This window comes from Photinus pyralis, unplaced genomic scaffold, assembly GCF_008802855.1.
Source record: "Photinus pyralis isolate 1611_PpyrPB1 unplaced genomic scaffold, Ppyr1.3 Ppyr1.4_LG8, whole genome shotgun sequence".
Lineage (NCBI taxonomy): Eukaryota > Metazoa > Arthropoda > Insecta > Coleoptera > Lampyridae > Photinus > Photinus pyralis.
The window spans coordinates 27694816-27705322 of NW_022170819.1; the positions used below are offsets into that span (position 1 = coordinate 27694816).

At 34.3% G+C, this 10507-nt stretch overlaps 1 protein-coding gene across 5 annotated transcripts; it reads right to left on the reverse strand.

The window, feature by feature from the left end:
• Positions 1 to 1062: 1062 nt before the first annotated feature.
• On the reverse strand, positions 1063 to 10145 carry LOC116178128. Of its 5 annotated transcripts, none has more exons than XM_031497521.1 (8): positions 10008 to 10145; positions 5487 to 5568; positions 2702 to 2821; positions 2514 to 2653; positions 2272 to 2465; positions 2107 to 2221; positions 1884 to 2056; positions 1063 to 1836 (listed from the first exon to the last, which is right to left on the reverse strand). In XM_031497521.1, exons 4-8 carry the CDS (start codon positions 2629 to 2631, stop codon positions 1426 to 1428), a joined length of 1011 nt encoding a protein of 336 aa, XP_031353381.1. In that variant the 5' UTR covers positions 2632 to 2653; positions 2702 to 2821; positions 5487 to 5568; positions 10008 to 10145; the 3' UTR covers positions 1063 to 1425. The 5 variants fall into 5 exon arrangements, with proteins under 5 accessions (XP_031353381.1, XP_031353377.1, XP_031353380.1 ...); XM_031497517.1 differs by having other exon boundaries at positions 9939 to 10145; XM_031497520.1 differs by having other exon boundaries at positions 10004 to 10022.
• Positions 10146 to 10507: the final 362 nt, after the last annotated feature.

A 10507-nucleotide genomic window follows, 5' to 3' on the forward strand; every position in this document is an offset into this window, starting at 1 on the left:
CCCCCTAGGATGAGGCAGAATGTGAGCTCTTGGCCTAGAATGTGATGAAGATGAGAAGCTTGAGTGTGGCCCAGGCGGGGACGATTTAAAGCGAGTCGAACATAAGAAGTTGGTGGAGTCAAGAAACCAGATTAAGCGTTTGTTAAGGATCGGATCGCGCTTTGTTTGGCTTCAGAGTAATTGGGACCGCCAAGGCTTTTCACCATATTTCTCGACACATTCCGGATGCAAAGAGGTGTTGAACCATTTTAGCAGAGATCGCGCTTTGTTTAGTTTCAGAACCACCAATGCCTTTGATCATATTGCTGGAAACATGTCGGGTGCTAAGAGTGGGTTGAAGAAAATAGAAACATTGTATCGGAGCGTGGTAGCATCTTGAACAGAATGAAGAGTTGAGTTTCAGCTAATTCTTCCATGGTTACAGTTGCATCTATTGGGTGTTCACGATCCAGGTCTTTAGTTTGGGGTTCTCTCTCACTTAACTCTTTGTATTGATCAAAGTCAGGGCCATTGTTGGTGAGTAAAGACGTCTTCTGAAACTCGCTGACAAGGATCTCGGCAATTTGTTCTAGGTGTAATACTGATTATTATATTATGGATAATTATAGTAATTACGCTGCCTCTTTGTGTAGTTGCTTTAATTTGTTTAATTTTCTTCAAGAATATGTGAGGTTGGAGTGCTGGATTTCTTCTGGCGACCTTGCTATCGTAGCTAACGTCCTTTTCTTCATCAGCGATGTCAAATTTCTTTAAAATTCGTAAAAACTCTTCATACCTCATCATTTATCATATTTTGTGATACGTCCTTTTCATAGTTCCTCGCTAAACGACTAATTAAAATTGATTCTGGCATTCTCGTCTGTAAATGTTTAAATTTTGCATAAACCTCCATGATGTACATGCCTCGGCTAAATTTCCTCCATAAATTGAATTGCTCTGCCGCTTTATTCAGTTATTCTCCCTAATATTGCTTACGAAAGTTACTTTTAAATGTTTCGTAATCGCCCAACTTGGGCTTCACCCTTAAAAACCCTTCAACAATCCGGCTGCATAAACCTGCCGATTATTCATCACCGTCGCCTCCGGTTGCAGGACAATTCGCGCCTGGATAATTCGCTCTCGGACAATTAAAAATTAAAAAGTACGCGTGTGTAAACTACATAGTTTACACAACAACATAGTATGTTTGCTCGTCTCAGGTAGATTTATTAAATCAACCCTTAATTTCTTTAGCTTTTTTTGGAGAATCTTAGGTTTCTTGGCGATTTTTTGATTTCGGAAGACCAACAATTTGATTTGTTTCAGATAATGTGTTGACGCCATGTCAAAAACTGCATACTATATTAAATAAACAGATTTACATATGCCACAACAGCATTTTAAAATTCTACTTATTTATTCAAAAATGTAACATAAGTAGGTAACTCAGTTCGTCGGCTGGTCAAAAATACCCAAACTATCGTAAAATGGTAGAAAATGCAAGATTTCCTCTATATATGCTTCATTATTGATAACGTGATACCGATATCCAGTTGCACTCTCGTCTTCCAAGAAGGCCTCCATTGAAGCGCCCTCGGCATGGTTTGCCTTGCTGAATGGCAAGACTAATAACGCAGTGCCAAATCCGTAAGAACTAAAGATACGAAAATCTGCATCGAATTGTTCGCGTGTTGGCATCGACTTCGTATGAAATTTTCTTAACAGTCGCGTTAGGTTTTCAAAATAATGGTCAATGATGGTACTGTATTTGGACCGGGTCTCTAAATTAGCACTTGCAGTTAGAAAGTAATGCAAATCCAAACACGGAGACGAGAAGCATGAGATCGTGTAGTCGACCTGGAAAAATACTTTCAATCTTTATTTAAGAGTTTTTCTTCTATTACAAATGCCACGTCACTAACAACTCCACGGTTGTTGTAGCGGAACATAATGTTATTTATCCAACAATCACCGTGGTTAAGAACTTTAAAGTCACAGTTTATCTTGTGAACGTTGCACAACTCGGTCAGTATCCTATCTTTCGCTAGTTTCATTTTCTGAATGTGCTTCTTTACATCTGAAACACAGAAGTAGGCTAAATAGATACTTCTTTAAGCAACAAAATACCAGGTCGGTTCTGCAATTGTTTCACTATCTCATCGTAATTAATAGAGATGATTTTAGCGGTTATGCTCGATTTTCGAAACATTGATTTACTAAATTTTGGTAAGACATTCGGATCCTGTAAAATACGATGCCTAATTTTACTTCTATGCCACCATCACCCAGTACCTTTTCGTGCAGAGCAACTGAAGCAGCATGGAAATAAGCAAGTTTCTCCACCACCAAGAGACAGTGCTCTAAATCCAAGCCCCTTCGTCTTTCGGTCATTTTATAATTCACCGCTGATAAGTCTTCCAGTAAAATCATCGGTAATGGTTCTGAGCAACACCAATACACGATGGGCGACATCTTCTCGCGATAATCTAGAAAATAAACCGTATCCATCTGGTGCCAAGGTGGAAAGTGATCACCTAATTTCGACAAGGGCGGTATAATATTGCCATATATTTCAAGTTCGCATTCGAACATTTTCATCTCCTTCACAAACCCAGCTTGGTACTCATCTTCAGGTAAACTTTTACAAACCATCCAGAGTGTATGTTGCCGGCCCCTAAAAGTCATACGGGTTGCCACTAAACTAATAATGTACAACACTAACCCGTCGCCAAATGAGTAATCGATTTTAATCCTACTCAGTGTACTGCAAAAATTTTCACCAGCTGCGACTACACCATTGGTAATGTGAACATTGGTAATTTCGACGTCTTGATTGTAGTACCTGTTGAGAACACTCTCAAAAAAACCTTTGTTCAGCAGTTTTTTTATTAACGCCATGAAGATGCGTTTGTGAATACTCGATGCTGTTTATATGAGTAAATACGTATAAATCTCAGGAAACAACGTTGGCTGTTTTGAATTTTATATTAAGTGTTTAATTATACTAGTGGTACTTGAACTTTACTATACTTCTCCGATCGACATTGTTTATTATGTATTTTTCTACATGGGTTTTTAATTGCACCATATTTCTGCGACCTCGCCAATGAGGCCGCGATAAGAAATTAACCTACAGGTTGAAGTATAACCAAAAACTTCAAAGAATGCGCATTTATTCTCTGTTCGCAGCAGCCCATTTAACAAGACGTACTCTTATCGTACATTAAATTTCATGAATTCAAAATGTGTCACGTGTCTAGGTATTTGATGAACTAAAGTTTAAATTGAGTTAGAAGTATAAAAGTTACTTACATATTACGCAACCGTTCCCACACACACGCTTGAATAAATTTGTATAATAACCTATAGAGGGATTTTCGGAACGTGCATTTACTTCAATTCCTCAAATTACCACTTCTCTTCTCATCTAAGGCCTTACGAGATCGAAACCGAAACGTGAACCTCTAACTAAAAGCTAATTAATAAACGTCTTCGGTGGTAATAAAATACACTTCATTAAGGACGAGGGTATAGGTAGATATTGATAGCTGGTTAACTCTTGCCCTTTGCTTTCAACAACACGAAAACGGCCATCAATTGGAGTAACATTGCCTATAATTTCTAATATGAAAATATAACCCGAATTTAATTTAAGTGTAGGGAATTTCGATCGCGCGATAATGGAGGATATAAGTTGGCCCTACCAATTTTTGAGAACAATTATAAAGCTTCTGGTGTCTGAACTGTAGTAGAGCCTAGTCAAACTTGTGTATTAGAAGAGTCAAAAGTCATTATCCAGAAATGTCCATACTGCAAAAGGATTTTTGCACTAGAGTGGGTTTCAAAGCTTAAACTCCAAAAGCGATCCAGTTTTCAATTTTTCTTGGAGGGGGCCTTTTCAACGGAGGGCCTTTGTAACCTACTCTAGCAATTTCTTTGAGTTGCTTGCTACAATAATGTAGCACACTTTTAAATTCTCAAACGAGGAACAGACCATTTTACTAACTTTTACCAATTTTGTTTCTAGTGATGGAAAAGGTACTTTAACATGAAGATTATGAATCCATCCTTATCTACTCACAAAGATTTTTATTTCAAAGTCATTTGCGTTTAACCATTTACAATAATCCTTTGTTAGCGCATTGTTTAATGACCTACGTAATTGAAAATGACTTCGGCCGACCACGATTGTGTTTCCTTATTTTCACTCGCAAACTTCACGTAAAATTCGTTTCCGATTCATGCCGCAGACTCAACCATGGTAATTACTACACTGCGCGTCCCTTAAATTCATTGAAAATGACCTGTAAAGGCACATTGAGCCAAAAGACCACGGCATGTAGAAGGGCTTTTGGTTGTACATGGAGCTTCAACCCTCGACTGGTATATTGATCAGGGACATCAGCTCATTTTGGTAACAGTTATCTGGAATCGAGGAGCGTGAAGCAACTTAGGCTAAATAGGGTCCTTTTCTTTGTTATGCGGGCTCTGAAAACTTACTCGTAGTTGCAAAAGAAAGGGGGAGGCAGAAATTGGCCTTTGGTGTGCCTGGTCGGGCTCCCCTGTGTTTAGATAGATAGAATAGAATAGATAGGGTAATAAATTAAAATCCCACGTACGGTTAATTCACTAACGTTGTATTCCCACAATACAGAACATGACCTAATGCTCACTCTGCGGTTTGGAACCGATCAAACCAATTCAGATAAAAATTTTATCCCTTGTATCCTGGAGCTAGACTTCCTAAACCTATTAAAAGTTCAACACACTGTGGAATTCCAATGACGCAGTAAAAACGGTCGCTAATCTTCCCTACAAATCTAAATATATCAAACATCAAACTACTCAGCCTGTACTTCGACCACACTGTAGACCCAATGCGCACCACTAAGTTTCTGAAATTCCGAAAAAATCGAAAAAATAAATCCAAAGAGCTACCGTTACATAGTTCAATTTCAAACCTAGTGATTGACTAAATAAAGAAAATTGTCAAAATGTGGTCATGCCGATCGTCCCTAGAATCTATTCTGTACTCTATTATAATTACTAGAAATACCAGGCCCTACGGGGAGCTAAGTAAAAATGAGTTTCTTCAAAACTTAACTTTTCCGCATGGAAGAATTTTGTTGAGACCCAGTACCTTTCCTTTGTAATATTCATTTCTCACGCATCGGTTCTCTTTTTATTGAGCGAATTATTTAATTTATTTAATTTAAGTGTTTAATGTACTCATGCCATTGAGAGGAATGTTAAAATGTCAGTAAGAGCATTTACGCTTTTGACATGTTCAATATAATCGATCGATTTGCCTTTATAAAAAGTGCTACTGTTAAAATTTCGGTTCATAAATAAGAAATTTGAGGGTCCGGAAAAGTAATATAAAAATTTAAAAAATTTGGCCGGGAATCGACCCCGGACCGCCCGCGTGGCAGCTACAACGCAACGATTAGAGAAACGACGACCACGACGGCTAACATCTTAATTGATCTGGATATAAAATGACTTACCATACAAATATCTGAAAGTGGACTAAAAATCCAGGAGTAAAGTCCGGATTGTTATAGAACTTTCATTATTCAAAGGTCAACCCTGAAAACCCAATATTTATTATCAAAATCAGAATTACATTGGAGTTTGTTTAGTTTAGCAACTTACTCTTAGTTATTAGTTTTACACACATATGAGATAATAAAATAAGTTAAATGGGAGAAAAGATAACGTTGTAAATTTCCTGATGGTTTTTGAAATATATTGAAAAAATCAGATTTTTCAATTTTACGAACTGACGTTAATATTTGACCTAGAGCAAAACGAATGACACTTCTCCACGGCAACTTTTAAAGCTCTAGATTTTTTATTTTTTTAATCCGACGTTTCGTCTGTGGAAACATCGTCAACTTCATTTTTCTAATGCGACTCTGATATTCCGATATCATATTCTGAAAGTCCGTTTTATTCTGAATTTAATCATGTTTAGCACTTTATGGCTTAATTTGTTTGGAGTATATAAATGACAACACAATTGTAAATACTAGTTTTAGACCAATCACTGCCAAAGGATCATACCTGCTTTATATGTTGCTAACTAGCTGTAATTGGGACTTTCTCGATTCGCATGAATTAAGTTGTGATATAATGTTTGATACATTTTTAAAAAAATTTATAGATGCCTTTGTAGTTGCATTTCCTTTTAAAAAATGTTATGTTCGATCTCGCGATAATAAGGTCGTGTGGTTCAATGAGAAATTAAAACGCCTAAGAGATCGAGTGGCTTTCATCAACGATGTTTATCGAGTTGATAAAAGCTATTTTGTACAACGTGAAAAAAAGCGACTTCGCATGGAATATAGGTATGCCATCAAAACTGCTAAATGTTTAGCGAATGACAATTTTATTAGTAATTCAAGTAATCCTGGCAAAGCCGCTTGGCAGGTAATCGATTCATTCAGAACAAAGCCTAGGAAGAAGACAAACATCAGCATTGATGCAAACACGTTTAATAGTCACTGCGTATATTCCCAGAGTACATTAAATTCTGATTCTCGTACTACACTCATCAGTCATGTCAATTCATATAAAGCTAATACTTCTTTAAATCCTAAAAATAAATTCAGTTTTCATAAGGTCAGTGAAACCGAGATTCGAGATATAATCAAAACACTTAGGTGTACTCAATCCAAGGACGTTCTATTTTACCAATATTCTCAAAAGTCTTCGAAAAGGTTTTATATAGACAAGTTTCGAAGCATTTTGAAGAGAATCATTTGTTTATTGGAAATCAATTTGGATTTAGGAAAAATAGAAGCACTGCTGATGCGGCGATTCATTTCGTTATCGACTTAACTCGTGCTTTTGACAGTGTGGTGCACGAAATATTAATTACGAAATTGCAAGAGTTGTACAAATTTGATACATCTAGTGTAGCATTGATCAAATCATATTTGAGCGATAGAATGCAAGCTGTAAAGGTCGATGGTGATACATCCAAGTTTCTTAAGCTTCAAAGAGGCGTGCCGCAAAGTTCCATTCTGGGACCTCTATTATTTTTAATATTTATTAACGATTTTTCGTTCCACTTAACAGACACTGTTACATGCCTTCAGTACGCGGATGATACAACTCTGCTAATATCGGACCAGAATTTAAATAGGGTTTATGAAGAGGCGGGTAGAGCAATTCAATTAACTGAGAATTGGTGTTTATCAAATGAACTAAGATTAAATTCTAGTAAAACGGTACAAATGCTAATCACCCTCAAACAAAATGATTTCGATAATCCTTGTTATGCTAATTTTTTAGGTGTTAACATTGATCCGAAATTAACGTTTAAGGAACATGTTAGTAAAGTAGCCAAAACAATTTCCGGTAACATATTCCTCTTAAGGCGTTTATCTGAAAACGTTTCCCCTAATATTTTACGTATGGTCTATTTATCAGTGATTCATACTCACTTATATTACTGTAACATTGTTTGGGGTAATTGTACAAGTGCAACACGAATATTTGCTCTCCAACGTCGTGCTATTAGAATTATAGGCAATCTGCAGTATAGAGAAGATTGCAAAAATGTGTTTATTAGATTCAGATTGTTGACATTTCCTTGCATATTAATACTACACTGTATTCTATATGCTAAAATTCGTGCCAATGAACTTTGTGTAAGGTCCGATATACCTACATAGTTATAATACACGAAATTGTAGTAATCTTGATCTAAAGCATTACTGATTAGATAAAACTTGCAGAAGTTTTGTAAATATTTCGTTTGAGCTTTTTAACCTGCTGCCTGGCCAGACCAGGGATTTACCGTACAATACCCTGAAAACTAAATTAAAAAAATTCCTTACTGAAGGCGCATTTTATACTATTAATGAATTTAAAGACTGTGATCTATATGGAACGCCGTTTTACTTTTTATTACGAAAGTTTACAATGTAACATTATAAACAACAGTTAATTTTATTTCCCGATTTATTATGTTTGTTGTTTTTATGTGAAACATTAAATATGTTTGTTTAAAAAACATCACTTAATTGAAATGATGTATGAATTATATAGCAATGTGTATAACGAAAGTTTAACAATACAAATCAACAAACGAATACATAAACGAACAGTAATATAACTAACTAGAACTAATTCAACAAACATAAAAATTTATTCATATTAAATGTGGGATTAAAATTATGAACAAACATTTTAATTCAACAATCATATTAATTCAATTATTGAAGTGTTGTACAAATATTCCCAACAATCATTTTAATTCAACAATCATATTAATTCGTGCTGTTAAAATCGGAAAGCATTATTTAAAATGATTGTTGAATTAAAATGTTACATGAATTAAAATGTTTGTTGATAATTTTAATTCGTATCTGTGATTGTGCGGAAGTTTCAGGAACTATCCTTTAGTGTATTTGGGTACGTGTATACTAGCGCCTAATTAAAATTATCAACAAACATTTTAATTCATGTAACATTTTAATTCAACAATCATATTAATTCAACAATCATTTTAAAAGATTCTTTTACTACGTCTAACAATAAAAATTTATTTGTTTGTTGAATTAAAGTGATTGTTGAAAATATTCGGCTTCAATTTTCAAATCGTCGAATTTATATGACTGATGAATTAAAATGTTTGTTGATAATTTTAATTCCACATTTAAAATGAATGAATTTTTATGTTTGTTGGACAAAATCGTTTTATTAATCGAAGTATTTCTTGCAATTCAATTTAATTGTTTGTTATTAATTGTTTGTTGAAATACAGTTTCATATACACTCATTCAATATAACAATATAATTTATTTCACATTTTTATTAAGTAACATTTTTTAAACAATCATATTTAATACGTAAGACAATAACAACAAACGTAAAAAGTAGAGGCATACGATTGACTGTTATTTAAAATGGCACATTGTAAAATTTTGGAATAAAATTGTACAAATATTTTAGAGAACATTTTAATTCAACAATCATATGAATTCATGCTGTTAAAATCGGCAAAAATTATTTAAAGTGATTGTTGAATTAAAATGTTACATGAATTAAAATGTTCGTTGATAATTTTAATTCGTATCTGTGATTGTGCGGAAGTTTCAGGAACTACATTTTAGTCTATTTGACTACGTGTATACTAGCGCCTAATTAAAATTATCAACAAACATTTTAATTCATGTATCATCTTTATTAATCAACATCAACAAACGAAAAATTTAGAGACATAAGATTGACTGTTATTTAAAATGATACATGATAAAATGTTGGTATAAATACTAAAACGGCGTTCCATAGATCTATGTGTAATTTAACATGAATGTATAAATGTTGTGTTGTTTCCTTTGACTTCTGTAAATGTTTTATTGGCATGTTAACAGTAATAAATAAATATTATTAATTACAGTTTAGCGTTTTTTGGCCTTAATTAAGAAAATTTCAGTGGGATGAAACATCCTGCCATGTAAAGCTTTTCTCCATTAGAAAAAATAAAATTATTAATTTTTTATGTTTGCCCAACAGTATAACACCTCAATATGACAAAGAAAAAAGAATGCTTTGGAAAACAAATGAATGCGGTAATGGCGTATTTGAACTGACAGTAACGTTGGTTTTTCCACATATTATTTTGGTGTTTCATTTATTGTATAATAATTAGCACTTGATTGAGATGGTGACATATTTAATTTCAGCCAATCAAAATTGGTCTGTTTGCAGAAGTATCCTGAATGGAGAGCAAAATAAAACTTTAGTAAATTAGTGGGATTAAAAAGCCTGTAGTTTCTTGACGCAAGACCAGCAATAACCATGCCATGATAAAAAGTGCTTTAAGAATATGATATTGGAATTTTAGGGCCGTATTTAAAAAAATGAAATTGATGACGGTTCCGCGAAGACGAAACGTCGGATTGAAAAGTTAACAACTGCACTTTAAAAAAAATAAAATTGAGTACCAATAACGTTACACTACCGCAACTAATTGAATTAATTGAATCAATTAGTAAACCCAGCTCTGTACCCACTAGTCCAGATTGCTGTTGATGCACACTGTGGTAAAGGAATACTTAATGCCCTTTTTCTCACGTTAAAATACAAGGATATGGTATTTTCATTTTAAGCTCGCGGGTATTAAATTTGTAAAAATAAAACTTTGCAACACAATAAAACTACCTACTGCCATATAAATTGGCATTTAGTACGCCACGCCGAGAATTTACAGTCTTGATACTTTAATTACCTGAACAGTCGTTGCGCTTAGCCGAACGTAGCATAATTTTCCGAAAAGTGCATTAAAACCCGAGGTATAATTTTTACTGTCTAAATTCGCGCACTTGCTCGAATTGACGACAATAAATCATTTAAAAAAAAACGTCTATAAATAGTTAACCCAATTTCTTGGACGAAACTCATTTTAATACCCCCTACACTACCTACGTTTATTTTTTCCCTTGAGATATTATCGTCTTAAGCTTGTAAGCGTGTGGATTTTGTAATCGTAATGTACTGTGCTCTAAATGTGATA